This window comes from Carcharhinus amblyrhynchos, chromosome X (assembly GCF_965287045.1).
Source record: "Carcharhinus amblyrhynchos chromosome X, sCarAmb.v2.hapA, whole genome shotgun sequence".
Taxonomy (NCBI): domain Eukaryota; kingdom Metazoa; phylum Chordata; class Chondrichthyes; order Carcharhiniformes; family Carcharhinidae; genus Carcharhinus; species Carcharhinus amblyrhynchos.
In genome coordinates, this window is record NC_137359.1 from 13,100,478 (window position 1) to 13,119,443 (window position 18,966).

Consider the following 18,966-nt stretch of genomic DNA (forward strand, 5'->3'; position numbering starts at 1 on the left):
CTTGTCTCCTTTATTCTTGGACTAAACATCGTATTCCACAACCTGATATATCGCATCTCCTATATATGCTTTTTCAAACCAGAAGTGACATCTTTCCCCAATGTTCTCTCCACTTCTGCGGTAGCCTTCAAAGGGGCCCTCTTAGAGTTCACCCAAGTGATTATTCATTTATAAACTCAGAAAATTAGTGCTCACAATCTATTCAACTACAAGCCTAATGCTGGCATCCACAAGGAGGCGAATCCTGGCTGTTTTTTTCCTGCTTCCAAAGATCTGAAGACATCGAGGAGAATCGCAATAGGGAATACTCTTTCGAAGTTAAAGCCAAGGTATATCTTGGGAGACAATTTTGCATTGCAGCAGGTGGTCCTACAACTATCCAGGAAGCACTTTAATCAATTGCCTAATTCACCAGCAATGATTACCTCAAAACACAAGTAAAATCAACTGAAAAGTCTGGCAGAATGGCCACAAGAAATGAAGCAAATTAACTTGATTTGCACTGCATTGGCAAAATGTAAAAGTGCTTCTGATGTCCACATGAAAAGTGAACTGATTGTAAAGCAAGAGGGAAGCTTAAGATTGTAATAAAAAGAGAAAAATTATGTGATTCAATTATAGGTCAGAATTGTTTTTAATTTTCAGTGATGAACTATTACAAACTAACTGCTATCCCTTGTCATAATCTCTCAATTGTCATTTTTGCTTTTGTGGTTTTTAGAGCATAAGGAAGTAGAATGGAGCTTTAGGGACCTGAAGCCCCAGTTTTGAACACCAATCTTTGTACTGAGTTGACTGGCCACTACCAGGGTTACATAAAAAATGCTACAATTAATCTCAGGATTTGAGGGAAGGTGACAAACTAAATTGGAACCAAGGCAAATTTGATGATACAATAGAGATCAGTCGTAATCTAATTGAATGGCAGAACAGGTTCGAAGGACTGAATGGTCTTCTCCTGTTCCTATGCTCTTAGTCAGGTTATCTACCAGTTAATGGATGTTGGGCGAGGACAGGATTGAGTTTGGATATGTTGTCCCTATGCTTGAATAGGCTGCCAACATTCACTGTCTTGGCTCACCATGAATAGTAGTCACCTGGTCAAGTATCCAAGGGTGGGAAGCGTCCTTGGAATTTCTCCCCTCCCCCTCCCCTCCCCTCCAACATGTACTCGTGGCTTCAGAAGGAGAGGGGATGGAAAACACAAAAAAAAGGAACAATATCTGCATTGGTATTATCTATTAATCATCTACTTGACCCTCTACTAATTTGATTATTGGATGAGTTTTTTTTTAGCATTTCTTCCCTACTTCCCCAAAGGTAAGCAAACAAGATTCTACAATCTCTATCTCCACTAGACAAACCTCCTCAGTTACTTCCCTCAGATAATGCTACCATGGTCCCAGCAGGGCAGTTGGTCTTGTTTTGGTCCCTGCACACTAGTCATGGGGTTAAACTGAAGTAATGGTGAGAAATGGAATACAGAATTGGGTGCATCGCCATGGGGCTTAGTCTTGCATGTGCAATAAAATGTAATAGGGGCACAAAGGGCCTCTCTGGAGATGAGGTAGCCCTCAAACAGCAGTGTGCAAACAAACCCATTGGAAAGATACAAGGAGTCCAACAAAAGGAAATCCAAGGTCTGGGTTACTCATTAACTGGTGGGATTGCATTTTATTGATAAGTGGTAACTTTCCAGCTGGCAGCATTGGGAGTGGCTGGCTGCTCTCTGCACAGAACCAGTAAGCTGTTTGCCAGCAGCAAGTAGTTGGTTAATGTTTTGCAAGAAAATCAGTGCCCTATCTAAACAGCATAGTCAAGGTGCAGGTGTGCGCCAGGAGGTCATTCTGATTTCACAGGTGTAAAAATGCAGTAAAGCACGTACAAATTCAGTTAAAAGCATCAGCAAACAGCTATAAAACTTAGGAGAGTGAGAGAGAAAGAGGCACATGGCAAGAGAGGGGGTGGAGAAACAGGAAGAAACAGTGAGACAAAAAAGACACAAACAATATTGAGAGATTTGTTCTATAATTACAGCAATTTTAAATAAAAATGAAGCGCATTTATTTCAGCATGAGTTCTTGTAAAAACAACCAACTCCTCGTGTCAATTTTTAACCATCTGCAATATAAATAGGTTCTGATCAGGCTGATATAAAGTCAGATTTCCTTTCCACTCCTGCCTTGAGGTTTACAACACCGCATGCATCAGATAATCTAAAGTATGTATGGACCAGTTCACAGCTAGGTTATAGTGCAATCTGCAGGTTAATTGAAGTTGATTCAGATTAAAACAATTCAACATTAATTAAATTCCTCACATGACAAGTGTGAGAGATTTAGGGAGTAAAAGCTGAAGACAAGCAAGATTGGGAAAAAGTAACTAAACAAATGCAGAAAATAAGAGATAGCAAGTGACATGGACCTATAGACAGAGGAAATTATATGGAATATAAATAGAGGGGAGGGACAAGTGTTCATATATAATATGGGTAAACAGACATAAAAGTAATGAAACATGGAAGTAACAATGAGTGAAAGAGGGAGAGAGCACAAAGTCAAATATATAGATAGATACACAGAGAAAAAGACATACAAAAGGAAAGAGGCAAAGATAACTGCAAGGACACAACAAGTGAGAGCAACACCATCGGACCTGACTCCTGTTAAAGTGGCTGCGGAGACACAAAATTCAAGAGGGTCAGAGAGACTTTAGTTCCAAAAGAACAAACAAAATTAAATTAACAAAACATTATAACATACTTTGATCATTACTATTAGAAATACTGAAACATAATTCTATTAATATTGACTTCATCCCAAAAAATTATATTACAATTCAGAAGTATAAAAATAAACTTTATAATAATTCCCCAAACTGGTTTGTTTTTGACCAAGATTACATTAACCACGCAACATATTTAAAGTATACACATTCAGAGGGACAATTAAAAGTTATATATGTGACGTAGAAAAATATATTTTGGCTGTATATTTACTGACACATAAAATAAATTCTATCCCTGGGGAACAGAGTTCCCTTGTACAGAATTAGAAGTCCGCAATGCCACTTAAAGCTGAAGACCATGTAGGTACTTATGCAGATGGACCTGATGTATCACAGACACAACAAGGTTGAATCTCCATCCACAACCTCTCTCTGGCAACGCTCCTGTGATTCTTCATAAAGAGTGAAATTTTTGTCTGTCCAGAACTTTCTTGCCTAAGCTGTAGAGAAATCTGGAGTACCAATGGATGCCATTCTCCTGCGTGGCATTGCCATACCTGGAGTGGAGGGCTGGTAACAATGAAGTCAATGAGTGAAACAGTCTAAGGGGTGCAAAAGCCAGGTGTGCCCAGTGGTGCTTCTCTATCACAGCATAACAAGATGCCAGCACATTATTCACTAACAGTGTGCCGTGAGATGTCAGTGGCGCATAGGCACCAATGTCCTCCTCTGCATAGATAGCTTTAATCTTAGATGAACGCAGACGTCCTGAGCTAACCTCCCTTACTAGGATAAACTGACCTGTTTGCACTCTGCTTGCAAACATCGGCCGAAAGTTTTCCATTTTGTCTGTGTTATTATCGGAAACAAAGACGAGATGTGCTGCTGTGAGTTCTAGTCGCTGTTGGGGATCTTCAGTCTCCAGCACGGTGAAAGAGATCCTCAACTCTTCTTCTTTGTCAAGGAAGAGCAGGACTTGACTGGGGACCACCTTGCCAGCTGCATCAACTGTTAGGACCCAGTCCCCAGGATTCAGCTGTGACACAGCCCGAGTTTGCCCATTTTCCAGTGTTACCATGGCTTTAGAAGGGAAACAGCCACCTGTTTTGGTGGCCAATGAATTATCTGCAAGATTAAAAGAATTAGAGATTAACCACATTAAATTAAGTTCCCCAGCTCAGTGAAAAAAAATGAAAACAATTGAAGAAGTCTCTAATTGAAACAGTAATACATCGCGTAAGCACCTGTGGCTGTAGAGCAGAAAAAGTAATTAGTTGGTGTTCCCCATTCTGGATTGATACTTAGTGATCCTATTGGAAAGAGTACATGTATGGGTATGATCAGGCTGTGCTGCCCATCATAGTCAAATAGCTGGAGAAATACTCACCTGGCTGGACTTGAATGTCAAGACCACCTATTTAGAGGATGTTCTGAAGGCTAAGCAGAATGTGTTTGTGCCGTCAACAAGGAAAAAGGCTAGGAAATGGCAAAAAATTAAACTTGACGAAGAAAAGTGACCCAGCATCCCCACGTCATCAAAATCATTGAACTGAAAACACGATTTCTAGCTCAGCATGGTCGTAACATTCTGCCAGCGACCCAATACATGTTAAAACTGTGAATATCTTCATTACAACTGAAGGAGCTTGTTGAATACTCTTGAGAGATGAAATCAATTTTGTGGGAAAGAGGTTATTCACTGAACAGGAACAGACTTTACTAGGTCACCATGAATTAGGTCATTAATGTCAAAATGAGACACAGGAGGGTCTTATCCTGCTGTTTTGTCGTGGATTTATTGAGAACTTAAAGATGGCAATCAACCTTCTGCTGTTAAGGCTGCAATGTACATAGAAAATACAGTTAAAATCCATGAACTGGAATGCGCTGGAGGGAAAAAATCCAATTTATCCAATTATACCCATTTGAAAGGGCAATTTGACTATGATGTTTTGACATGAACTGCTTAAGTGGCGATATTTTGCCTTTAAAAAAACTCTTCCAAGAGGTAGGATTACAATTGATAGCTTCTTATTTCTGCTTTTTTTTAAGATCTTCTGGTTTTCTTCGCTTGTGTTTTTACAATGGAGCTGGTACAGCACAAACACAATGGGCCAAATGGCCTCCTTCTGTGCAGTAACAATTCAGTAATTCTGTGATACTAATGGCTAGACTGGAGAAAAGGCAGGCAGCACATTGGCATAGTTCCGCTGGTATTGCTGTATAACTTGCTGTTTCAAAGCACCTTTCTGTAAAAAATGTTTTTTTAATAGGAAGTACTATCTCACTTTTTGTCTGTTGCTCTCCTGAACTCCTGATGACTTATGGCAGCAGAGATGGCAACTAAGGGTTACGCAATAGCTGATCTGTGGAGCCATTTTCCCTTCCTGCAGTGCAGAGGTACAATGCTTCAACTACTGCTGTGAGTAAAATCAGCAAAGAGCAGAGATGAGCCATTGCCTTGGTCAGCACCACACTCGACAGTGGATTTACTTGTGGAACTGTAATGACCTCAATGAGACCCAAGAGGTTGGCCTTTTGGAGTATGAGCTCCTTGATTGAGGTAATGATTGCCTGCTGGCCAAAAGGTTGGTAATGATTGCCTGCCCAATCAGGGAGTCTCACACATAATATATTGAATGTCAGTTCTGCTGACACTCTGGATTCTGACTTTGTATCTGAAGCACTCTTAGGAATGGAATTGAGTTTGTAAATAATGGGAATTTGGTGAAGGGACACCAGCCTCTAAGGAGTTATTTCAGGAACCATACAAGACTTTTACATTGGTATTACCTTGGGATTTTGAAGGAGTTGAATGTATACACATAGATGATATGAGAGAACTGCAGACGCACCTGCATTTACTGATTGTTGCTGGAATTTCAATCCTGTACCCGATACCGAGTCAATCAGGGAACATTTTCTTCTAAATAGAGCACGATTTATTAACTTCTTTGAAACCGTTAGAGCACATACCTCCTCTAAAGCAGTTTCAGTGACAATCTCAGCACTACTTAAAAAATAAAAGGTTTTAAAATAAACACCACTGCACAGAGAGTAAGAAGTGTGATAAATATATCAATTTATTTTGATAGGGTCAGTGTGGCTGTCGTACAGAAATCACAACATCAAGATTTCACAATTTCAACTAGTTAATAGTGGGGGGCTGATGAATATTTGGGGTCCTGGGCCAAACTTACTTGCAAGTCATTTTTGTGAATGCCTGGAAGCTAAAAATTAATATGAAAATAATTGTGCTTTAATCAAATTAAGAAACACTGCAAAAACAGTCAAATTTACAAACTGCACAGCCCATTAAATTACAGGTTGGCGTTCGGCACAGGCTGAGCGTTGTTAACTGGGGTCGTTGGATTTGTTGTATGAATGAGATTGAGATGTGTCTTCAAACTTGTGTTGAATACTTGTATTGAGTATGTGCTTGTTCTAATAATTGACCATAATTGACAATTGTGGATTCTATTTTTGTTTCTAGGGCATTGGGACTGTGTTCCCAACAATCACCTCTAGTCAAATTTAAAGTTATTAAAAGATCATAATTTCATTACCGTCCTCTTGGTACCCTGACCTGGTGTAAACAGTTCAGGCTGTTACATGTTAAATTAAATCATTCACCAGTGAGGTTAAAGTGCTCCAGTAAAATGTCTGTTTGTTCATTTGATTATTATTGTCCTCTCTGCTCTTCCCTACCATGGGCATGACTTTCGCTCAGATTTCTGACATGGCCAGTGTATTCCTGGCTTGATAAAAGGTGTGTGGGCAATACCTGATAACTATTGCTTTGATTATGCCTCCCACACTGCAAAAGCACTCATTGTCTATCCAGGATAAATAGGCAAGATTGGAAACTCACATCATATGGAGAGCTCTGGGGGAGCAAACCCATGTGATGTAATTTTGCAGTATGATGTGCGAAAGGTCCGGTGTGTGCAGTGCACCAGAAATTGACCCATTGTTTATGTTCATCAATCCTGACACTTACAGGCGTGAAGCTGGGGCATGGGCAGCACAGTGGTCAGGAAAGCCAGAAAAAACTGTCTTCACCAAGGTCCTGTTGAATTTAATGGCAAAGTATAATCACTGTTTTTGGATTCCATTTTCCAACCACTGGTTGGTGCTCCTACTCCTCTTAGCCACAAGCAGTGCTGTAAAGGCAATTACCTATTCCATCCAGCAGTCTTTAATTCCCTTCAACAGGTTTTCCAACACCTGGGAAACCCACTTGGACAGCATTAAAGAAGGTAAGAGAGCTAAAATCAGAGGCACATAGATTCATTGATATTTAAGCGAGGGATCCACCTCCTGAGAGCAGGTTGATCACTTACTCATGCATGTACCCCAGCCCATCTCAGTTAAAACCAGAAGTGGATTTGTTGGGCTTGGAAGTTTTTACATTTTACTTTCCTACCTTCACCAGCCCTACACGGATTTTGGGTTAAAATAACCCTAGTCTATCCAATGACTCATTGATCCATGCAGACCAGGAGATCCCAGACATGATTCACAGCACAGTTAGCTGATCTCAGCCAAGGCAGCAGTGGGGGTGATTCAGTTAGCCTCAGCCAGGGTTCCAGTTGCAATCCAATGATCCTGCTTTAAATGTGAGTGGATAGATAGCAGGTGAGGACAGGATTGGTTCAGCCTTGGTGCCTTCCATAGTTGAATGGGCTTTCGTATGATGATTCTATGATAGTGCAGTAGTCAAACTACTTTATTGTTTTTCTTGGAGCGTCGGAGGATGAGGCGGGACATGATAGAAGTTTACAAAATTATAGCAGGCTTGGATAGAGTGGATAGTCAGTGTCTTTTTCCCAGGGTTGAAGAGTCAATTACTCGGGGGCATAAGTTGAGAGTGAGAGGGGGAAAGTTTAAAAGTGATGTAAGGGGCAAGTTTTTCACACAGACCGTGGTGAATGCCTGAAACGTGTTGTGAGAGGAGGTAGTGGAAGCAGATTGTATAACGACATTCAAGAGGCATCTGGTTAGATATGTGCATAGGGAGGGAATAGAGGGATATGGACCACGTAGAGGCAAGAAAATGTTAGATTAGAGAGGCATGGTGGGCCAAAGGACCTGTTCCTGTGCTGTACTGTTCTTTGTTGTTCTTTAGTGACTAAGGTGGGACTGTAATACTATACCCTGCCATGGTTCTAATCTAGTGACTTAAGTGGGATGTTAAGCAATTTAGGTGGGATGTTGTAGGACCATACTTCACCAAAGAGTTAGTCCCTTTCTAAAAGGTTGGGGGGTGGGAGGGGGGACTTAAAAATATATATTCGTTCAACAGTACTTACCATCACAACTATGTAAAAAATAAATGACATATTTGTAAATGACGTGACATAAGTGTGCATGTTTAAATGCTAATTCCCAAATGAAAACCACACCAATCAAAATAATAAATTGTCATCACAAGACAGTAAAGCACCGGTTAAGTTAACATATTAAAACATGGTAAGAGTAAAAAGTAAAAAAAACCCTCGATATCACTATAACTTAAAAAGAGAGCTTCAAATATTTGCCTTGAAATAATGACCAGAATCTTAACCAGTGATTTAAGGCACCAATAAAAATAATTATTGTTCACCCTGAAAAGGGGTCAACCATTTATGACATTTCTCAGATTAAAATGTATAAAGGATTGTTACTTAATTCACCAAGTTTTATGACTAGATAGTGACAGAACTATTTAAAATATTCCAATGGTGTATGGAGCAACCGGTGGCTCAGTAGGTGGATGGACAGCCCAGTGTGGTACTGAGCTATACAGACTAAGTTCATTCCAGCTTTGATGTAGCTACAGCACAATTGGTTCCCATTGTAAGTCAAAATGTTGAAGTCAGAATCAATTTTGTCATAGGAATAATGCTATAAATGGGTTATTAGTTCCTGAACCAAGGCTGGAAATAAGTCATGGGGCACCCGACGGTGTTAACTGCTGTCAATTCTTGCCCTGTCAAGTCGCTAAGGTGACTGTTGATGTCTGCATGCCTTAGTGCAAGTTCCTTAGTTAGTGTGGGGGTTATAATGAAGCCATTGATCACTATCAATTGCCCATTTAATCCGGAACTTCTGCAAGTCTGGGTGCTTATTAAGAACAACATAATCGTATAAGATTGCCAAGGTTGTGCCAAAAAAAATTAACAATGTAAATCACTTGTTTCCAACCTAATCAGGATGGTTCACCCTATCCAGTCATACAGATGGGCAACACAGAACATGAATGTGCTGGCATGGTGTCATAAAGTCAAAACCAATATTGTAAAGTCAAAACGGGGAGTCAATTTTTAAACGTTTTAAGCGCGTTCATTGTAACTCAAACATCGTAAAGTCAAAGACTGCCTGTATTGAACTTATGGATACCTGCTGGAACACAATTGCCACCAGTAACTCTGGTCTACTGAGAAGGAGAAAAACAACAATCAGAGTTCCCCAGTCACTCCTGCTGGAAGAACTTGACTTGGGCCTGTCTGCAATGCTGGGCATGGCTGAATCGCTGGTCTGTACCAACTGATTGAACTTACACCTGTGGGAAATAGCCACTTTTGGAAGGAACCAGAACCCACCATAGTCTCTTATTATTTCCTTAGCAAATTCTTTGTTCCTGTAAGCATTCCTTTATAACATAGGCCCTTAAACAGGTCTTAAACAACTCCACTTCCTATCAAATGAAGTACAATCATAAGTCAAAATTGGGTGGCCAGAGTGTAGATATAAAACTTTAAAAGCTTCACGTGAAAAAAACTGACAGATATGTTCACCCTCTAACCCCTAATATATTATTTATAATAAAATATAAACAATGCCTGGACGCCTGTAATACAATCACAAGTTTTCGACAACTGTATAAACTGCTTAGGATTCAGGATGTCAGCTTTATAACCTTCTCAGCTGTTATTTATGGTCTAAATAACATCTACCATCTCTCACAAATAAATAATACTGTTTAAGATCAGGCCTGATGTGTTCCCATAATGGTTCCTTCGCACAAATCTGTCCTTATCGCCAATCTTCAAGTTGCCCAACCCAAGAGCTTCATAAGAACTTCGGTCCCTATATATTATCTTCAAAGCTGGCTTTTGAATTAGTGCCAGTTCACTGGATGACCCAGATGTTAGACTAAAATGCAAACCTGGCAAGCACATGTCACAAAAGATCTGATCAGCCTTCTGTAAAAGAACAACAATAAATCATCTAAACCAAGTGTGGTTCTTTTAAGATACTCAAAATAATACACAATCTCTTCCAACCCCTTCCACAGATGCATGATCTACGAGGACATCCCATTTCAGGTCACTGATGCTGGAATGTCAAACATTAGTAGCAGGGCTTGTTGTATTCAGTCAGCACCTACTGCATTGAAAAAAAAATGACACTGCCAATAATCAATTGTAGATTCTTACTTGGAAAAGGAGTGAAGCCCTCATGTATTAACTAGCAGTGCAATTTCATGTGACATTGCCAGTGACACAAAACAGAATATGCCCACTCCATGAACACATATAGGGAAGCAATTTTAACACTATAACTATTAGTTAGCTCTTCAGTTTTATGCTATTGTTTGACCTTCACTGACATCATTACCTTACAACCACTGCCAGGTATTGATTGCTGAGTATAGAAATTTCTTGTAATCAACAAAAAGGCAAAAACTTGGTCAAACTGAACCAATGACACCACAAATCCCTTTAATCCCTTCATGAACATCATACTCAGTTGTTCTCATTTTTTTACCACAGGAACCTGCAGAGAACAAAAAGGAAGTTTCTGATTGACATCCAGTAAGGTTTATCACTGACAGAAAGATCCACAGCTCCCATTTGCAATAGTGGCGATTTGTCAGTTTTCCTTCGCTGGTGGTAGTCACCCTATTTGTTTTCCTTCCAATTCCTTGACTTTCTCAATTTCTTGCCTTTCTCTCCCTTCCTCCTCTGAACGCCCAAACCTTTGCTGGTGAGGAACAAGTTTCAAGTGCCTGCATCGCCTTCAATATCTCATCCATGTCTTCTTTCACATGAGAGCCTAAAGTATCAGCAGGTTATGGTGGATAGTGCAAACAAGCTAATCTGTCCTCACCTCATAAAAGTGTACATACACTTGCCAGATGGTCCCTGGATGCTACTTTGGCAACCCAGAGTAAATATAGTTCTCCTTAGACTCATAGCCCCAAGCTCAAGTGTCTCCATCACCACTATAGTCAAGATCACCTAACCACGGATGAGTCAGGAATTAAAGCTAGGACCAGCTTGATTTGCACTACTCAGCATTAGTTGACTAGCTATACTTAGCCATTGAGCCTGGAGAGCAATTGCAATATTCTTGATGGGGGATCATCATCATTTGATGCCTACTAAAGAAATTAACTGTGGACCAGATATGCAACTCTTCAAGCGCTGCACAAATACGTAGCTGAACCCCTGCCTTCTTGATGGTGCAGTATTAAGGGACACCTTTGTGACCTTTATGCATGCAGTTTTAAAAATGGGAAATAAGGATAAGAAGCAATCATATTGTTTCAATTACCATAATATAGTTACAATAATTATTAGAAACAAATTTTTAAAATTCTTTCATGGGATATTGGTGTCACTGGCATGGCCAGGATTTGTTGTCCATCCCTAATTGCCCTCAGGAAGGCTGTGATGAGCTGCCTTCTTGAATTACTGTAGTCCATCTGGCGCAGGTACATCTAGTTGGGAAGAGTTCCAGGATTTTGGTCCAGCGACAGTGAAGAAAAAGTCAGAGTGGTGTGTGTGGCTTGGAAGAGAACTTGCATGTGATGGTGTTATTATGCATCTGCTGCCCTTGTGCTTCTAGGTGGTAAAGGTGATGGGTTTGGAAGGTGCTGTCAAAGGAGCCTTGTTGAGTTATTGTAGTGCATCTTGTAGATCCCTTTAATCCCAATTAAGCATGGAAATGTGTACAGTTTGTAATGATGTGTTTACTCTGATTTATTAAATACGTTACGTGATGTACAAAATATATATATATTTTTTGAAAAAGGCTGAACTTTAATCAGAGGTGGCGCAGTTCCGTTCTGACGGCCAGCTGCCATTTGGTATCAATGGGTGCTATTCTGATTGGCGGTTGGTGACTAGTGGAGTGCCGCAGGGATCAGTGCTGGGACCTCAGCTATTTACCATTTATATAGATGATCTGGAGGAGGGGGCTGAGTGTAGGGTGACGAAATTTGCTGATGACACGAAGATGAGTGGAAAAGCAAATTGCGTGGAGGGTGTGGAAAGTCTGCAGAGGGATCTGGATAGGCGAGGACCTGGCAGATAGAGTACAATGTTAGCAAGTGTGAGGTTATCCACTTTGGCAGAAATAATAGTAGGAGGGATTACTATTTAAAGGGCGAAAAGCTGCAGCATGCTACGGTGCAGAGGGACCTGGGGGTCCTTGTGCATGAGTCACAAAAACCCAGCCTGCAGGTGCAGTAGGTGATCAAGAAGGCGAATGGAATGCTGGCCTTTATAGCAAGGGGCATAGAATATAAAAGCAGGGAGGTCTTGCTGCAACTGTACAGGGCACTGGTGAGGCCGCAGCTGGAGTACTGTGTGCAGTTTTGGTCGCCGCACTTGCGCAAGGATATTTTGGCCTTGGAGGGAGTGCAGAGGAGGTTCACTAGGCTGATACTGGAGATGAGGGAGTTGGACTATGAAGAGAGACTAAATAGACTGGGTCTGTACTCGTTGGAGTTTAGAAGGATGAGGGGGGATCTTATAGAGATGTATAAGATAATGAAAGGCATGGATAGGGTAGAGGTAGAGAGATTCTTCCTGCTTAGAAAGGATAGCAGGACTAGAGGGCACAGCCTCAAGATAAAGGCGGGGGGGGGGGCAGTTTAGATCGGAGTTGAGGAGGAACTTCTTCACTCAAAGGGTGGTGAATCTCTGGAATTCTCTGCCCGTTGAAGTGGTGAAGGCTACCTTGCTAAATATATTTAAGTCACAGGTAGATAGGTTTTTGACAGACAAGGGAATTAAGGGTTATGGGGAGAGAGCGGGAAAGTGGAACTGATCCACTTCAGATCAGCCATGCATGCAGGGCAGGCTTGAAGGGCTAGATGGCCTACTCCTACTCCTATTTCTTATGTTCTTAGAGGGTACACACTGCTGCCACTGTGCGTCAATGGTGGAGGGAGTGAATGTTTAAGTTGGTGGATGGGGTGCCAATAAGTGGGCTGCTTTGCCTTGTATAGCATCAAGCTTTGAGTGCTTTTAAGAACTGTTGCCTCATCCAGGCAAGTGGAGAGAATTCCATCACCCTCCTGACTTGTGTCTTGTGGTGAACAGGCTTTGCGGAGTCAGGGGAGGGGGCGTTCACATCATGCTTCCACTGCAGCGAGGTCGGAGTATTTGGTGGCCAACCAAATCTCTGTTCCCTGCGGCGGGGTCAGCAAATCCCACCAAAGTGAACAGTGGTAAGATTCTGGCCAGGAGGTGTTACTAACCTTAGAATTTCCAGGCTCTGACCTGCTCTTGTAACCATATTATTTATACGTCTAATGCAGTTCAGTTCTGGTAAACCGCAGAATGTTGACAGTGGGGCATTCAGCAATGGTAATATTATTGAATATCAAGGGAAGATGGTTAAGATCGCTCTTGTTGATAATGGTTTTGTTTTGGCACTTGTGTGGTGTGACCGTTATTTGTCACTTATCAGCCCAAGCCTGAACGTTGTCTAGATCTTGCTACATTCTTGGCACGGACTGCTTCAGTATCTGAGGAGCTGCAAATGGTACTGTACATTCTTTGTGCTAGGTATGACTCCAGACAGTCAAGAGTTTTCCCCATGATTCCCATTGAGTTGATGTCACCCTCAATCAAATGCTGCCTTGATGTCAAGGACACTCGCTCTCACCTCACCTCTGGAGTTCAGCTCTTTTGTCCATGTTTGAACCAAGGCTGCAATGAGGTCAAGAGCTAAATGGTCCTGGTGGAACCCAAACTGAGCATCTGTGAGCAGGTTATTGCTGTCTAAGTATACTTAGTAGCACTGTTGATGATCCCTTTCATCACTTTGCTGATAATTGAGAGTAGGCTGATGGGGAGGTAATTTTCCAAATTGGATTTGCGCTTTTCATGAACAGAACATACCTAGGCAATTTTCCACATCAAAAGCTGGATGCCGTTTTGTAGCTGTACTGGAACAGCTCGGCTAGGGTTGGAATCATACCTAGCATAAAGGAAGATGGTTATGGTTGTTGGAGGTCAATCACCTCAGGATATCGCTGCACATGTTCCTCAGGGTAATGCCCTAGGCCCAACCATCTTTAGGTTCTTCATCAATGACCTTCCTTCCATCATAAGGTCAAAAGAAGGATATTGACTGACGATTACCCAATGTTAAGCACCATTTGTAACTCCTCAGATACTGAAGCAATCTGTGCCCATATGCAGCAAGACCTAGACAATACTCAGACTTGAGCTGATAAGTGGCAGGTAACATCCACTCGACGCTTCTGGCTGAAGGTGGTTACAAATACTTCAGTTTGTCTTTTGCACTGATGTGCTGGGTGGGAATATTTGTGAAGTCTCTTCCTTCTGTTAGTTGTTCAATTGTCAACCGTCATGCAAAATAGCACAACACTAACCTAGTTTATATTAACACTGCACTTTGGAAGATTACCTCCAGATTGTTAAAAAAAAATTCAGCTCCATTCACAGCGACTGTGTGAAAGTTTCATACTTTGACTTTTTTATATTTCAAGTAGACATTCAGAAATACAGTAACAGTCATTCCAAATATGGGCTGTGTGGAGAGCGTTACGCTGACTCGTATAACATTAGAACTGGGTACTGGTACAAACAAGGTGATGTCGGTAGCAGGACAAATTTGAGGTGGTGAATCCTGTGAGTGGGTTGAAGCGTGATTTTTCTCAGAGCACATATATCAAAGTTTTTTTTAAAAATTTCACCAGCACAAGATCTGCGACACAGTGACTGAGGATTCAATCCAATATCAAGGGTTAACTAATTTTGATGAACTGCTTGCAGTTTGCTGACAAGGTGGCACCTATGTGCAACAGATCAATGGGATTGAGGCCCATGTTTGTCTATACTTGCATTGCAAATAACTGATAACACCACGGGTTGGGCAGCTTACCCCATTCACTTCCCCAAAAGGAAATCAGGTGGTGTGGGGCGGGGGGGGGGTAGTGGAAATGAGAAGTTATCCTAAACCTAAACTATTTACAGGGAAACATCAGGAAGACTTGGAAACAGGCTGCATCATCATCCTGTCAGCAGTGGCTTAGTTTAAATGAGAGAGGGCATCAGCAAAAAGTGCAATAAAAAATATTTACTGATAAATAAAAACATGTTCACGATTCATTTTCATAGTTCATAATGTCATTTGAACTCTGCAATTAGATTACAGCCTTGTAATCGCTCCCTGTAGTCTGTTATTGTATTACAGCACTTGTCTGAAAAAAAGATTAGTGTTCAGACAAAATGGAACCGGAACATCTGGCAAAGATTGAATATTAAACACACTTGTGCTTTTTGCAAAGACCAATGTGGGCAAAACACAAGCGCCAAAGCAGGAGTTTAAATAGCGGAGTTGCAGTAGCCAATTAAAGATGTGGTCAGACAAGCAGGTCTTTGAAGGTGTGGAGAGTACCAGCAAGGTTGAGGAGCTTAGGAAATGAAAGAATGCCACAATGTTTTAACTAACTTCTGCAAACTGAGCACAAATCAGGGTTGAGCCTCCAGCCTTCCTGGTTTGTACAAAACTAGAGTGGTACACTTACCCACTGAACCACAAGGAAACAGCAGATACATCAAAAGTGGATAGCACCCAAGACAAGCCATGACATGAAGAATGAAGTATGGGATGAGGCATGAGCCAACAGACAGTGGGGAATGGGGGGTGTTCAGTCTAATCGGACACAGATCAACTACTGTTTCTGATATTCACCCTCTCCAGCCTACGTTTTGTTGCTTGATAATATTCCTTTTATTTTGTCACTTTTATATCATTTTTCAAATTTCATGCAGCCTTGGCAAGAGATCAAGCTGGTATACACCAGAGAGCGATGGTAGGTTCCTCCAATGTCTTAGTGTAAGCGGTAAGTGTGTCAAGGTTCTGATCTCCAATCCTTACTGATCTCAGTTTCAGATAGGGGGGGAGGGGTGGGGATAGTCAGGGGGAAGTGTGGAGGGAAAATGATCAACATTTCTGCTTCCAAATGCAGTCCAGCTGGATGCGAGGTGAAGAGGGGTTCGGCTGTGATGCTGCTGATGCTCGAATAGTTTGTCAACACTCACACATGAATGATGACTGCTTGGGTTAGGCAGTGAAGGGTTTAATGTAAACATTTTCAGGAGGGAAAATAATTGGCAGCGAAAATAAGAAAAAAAGGCTGCACTGCACATTCACAATCCTGAAGTTGAGAGAGGTGTAAAAATCACTCAGTACTGTACAGAGCTTGTGCAATTTAGCATGTCTGAGTGAACCAGTCATGTCTCTACAATCCGAACAGTTTAATAACCCCAGTGGACTCCAGCAGGAGGCTAATTAAACATTGACAGTATTTATCTGCTGACTGCTGGCCAAAGCCTCGGGAAGGTAATAAGATTCAAAGCACTGAAACCTTCAGCAACCTTTGCAATGAATCTGATTTTATTCCCGTAGGACCTTGCACCTGTCCTAACAACCAACGTACTCTACAATAAAATAGTCTCTGGGATACAGGGATGAATTAAATCTGCTCAAAGCAAACAGAGGGGAAATATACACAGGTACCTACGGATGACAGAAATATTTCTCAAGTTTTTTAAAGCAATTTTGAGAAGCAACTGGATTTTACATCTGAAAGCACAGAATCAGTTTTCAAATTATTTTGGGGCTCAGCAACATACTAAATTAAAAAATCTGTACTGCTGCAAGGATCCAGCTGCAGTGGCGGAAGGTAGTGCTTGCCATTTATTTTATATCAATAGATGTGTGCATTAAAATAAATCACCAAGTGCCCCACTGAACCAGAGCTGGCACATTACCTCCTGAGCCCTTCACGGTGACTCCTTCACCTGAACGACCTCTTGGGTTTCCTGCTAATTGCAATTCAATTATGGCCCTCCCACCAACACCGTGACTGTAAATTAAGATTTGTATATCATCTTCCACATTCTCAAGAGATCCTGAAGTGCTTCACAACCAATGAACTATTTTTGAGCCCACAACATTCCAACTCATGGGAGAGTGGTTCCACTGAACTGAGCTGACACTTAATGCAAGCCAAGAAAATTATGTACTTCCTGAGGCTAAACTAGGTGAAATTTTAGTACCTATATGTAAGCCTTTGCAGCAAGCTTTTGCAGACCATTTGACAATGGGCAACATCACAGCTAACTAGGATCCTTTCCTCACCCAATGTTCAGACTCAAGCTATCTAGTGCCTTCTGGAAAGTGAATCTATTGTAGAAAAATACCTCTTATCCTGCCAAGGGGCACATAACACTTGTCATTTACCCCTTGTTCCAGCTGAGATCAGGGGCTGGGTTTCCACTATCAGAGGTGGGAAACAGGTGTCAGGACTCTTTCTAGATCCCAAACCTGGACCCCAGGGGAAAAAAGTCACTCTTTGGGATGTGCTCCCTTAATTGACATGGAGAGAGGTTTCCTGTCCAATTAAGAGTGGCAGACAGGCTCTAAAGCTGGAGAGCCAGAGGCCTTCTAGCTTGGGAGGAACTTGCAGTAGGTGGTAAGCAACAGAGGGCAAACACTTCAAAGTGGAGGTGGCCTTTCACCAACTTCTTTAAAAGTTGTAACAAACAGATGCAGCAGCCAGATTGCCACAATGGGGGATGGATTGGGAGAGAAATCCCTAAACAGGGCAACCTTTGGCTTCACCCACATCCAGGCTGGGTGGCAGGATGACTTTAGACATGCCAGCACTGACCGCCTGGCCTGCTACTGAGCCCCTACCTCCAGGCAATTAAAACTGCCTTCCCTCAGTTTGGGAAACTAGAGGCCAACTGAAAATCCAAGTCAGCCGTCTTTAAGTGTACTTAACAAAGCTCCTTAATGAGCCTAATTGGCTACCTTCCATGTAGGGCACATAGCCCTACCAGCCCTGAACCTGCCTTTGCCAAAAATGTCTGGCACCAAGAAAGTGGCACACCATCCAGCACTGGTATTTTTGGGCTTTGTCCATCTCTATTCCCACCCTCGGCAGAAGCTGAAAATTCAGACCCAGGAATAAATACGAGAACTTTTTATTCTGGAAAGTGCAGTACGACAGCAAGCAGTGCTTGTATCCATAAAGCAGCTGTTTTAACCTTCCAAAAATGCACAAAAAGATCAAATTGAAAGGTACACATAAAAGCTAAAGAAATCTGTGTTTAAAGCCTTAATATCTCGCCATCTCAAGGGAAAAATAATCATGAAAGTCCCCTTTCCAGGTGAAAAGGATTGTGGTTTTCTATCGAGTTTAAAGGTAACAAAATTAGATTCAGTGAGGCTCCAGGGTAGAAATTCCTATGTGCTTTGACTCATTAATAATGTTAAAAGTAGCACAGAAATTCAACTGAACACAGGAACCAGTTTGTTAAAAATAGCACAGAGGACTTTCTACTGATAGACTTCCAAAAATGTGCTGCAGAGCCTTTGAATAGTGGAGGGAGGCTGATATATTGCATAGGTCTAAGATACACAATATACCTTCAGCAACTACAATTGCACAGTTGGGGAAGATTTGACAACAGGGCTGCTTCTAACAAATGTGGCAATGTAGGATTATCAGCATCCATTTTAGGCCATGCTATTACAAACACAAAGTGGTACAGATGCTGAAAATCTGAAATAAAAATAAACAGAAAAGGCTGAGAATGCTCAGCAGGCCTGGCAGCATCTGTGGTGAGTGAGAAACAAAATGACCGGGCTGGAATTTTCCAGTCGTCATGTGGGATCCGCACTGAGGCTCAAATACGGCCAAGGGATGGAGGCAGCCTCCTAGCACCAGATTGAGTTCCAGCACTCCATGCAGCTGTGAAACTAACCCCCCCACCAGCTCTCGAACAACGCCCACCATAATCAGAGGATGGAATTTTACAGCTCAGTCACAGTGGCACCTTGGCCATAAAATACGTCAAGTCTTTCAAAAGCCTTTGGCAAGAACGGAAAATTCTGCAGGCAGGAGGGGCTGTAAAATTTTGCCCAGAATGTCACTGGCCATCCAGTAGAGGACAATCCCTTCACAATGATGGCCTGGCA

The 18,966-nt window shown here is 41.7% G+C and overlaps 1 protein-coding gene across 1 annotated transcript in view; it reads right to left on the minus strand.

Annotated features, from left to right (window-relative positions):
* Positions 1-2,011: 2,011 nt before the first annotated feature.
* LOC145361836 (sonic hedgehog protein-like) overlaps positions 2,012-18,966 on the minus strand; it is a 111,210-nt gene continuing 94,255 nt past the window's right edge. The window contains exon 3 of the mRNA XM_080217786.1: positions 2,012-3,852. Within this exon, the coding sequence (XP_080073912.1) occupies positions 3,182-3,852 (671 nt within the window). The 3' untranslated portion in view covers positions 2,012-3,181. The remainder of the gene's footprint in view (positions 3,853-18,966) is intronic.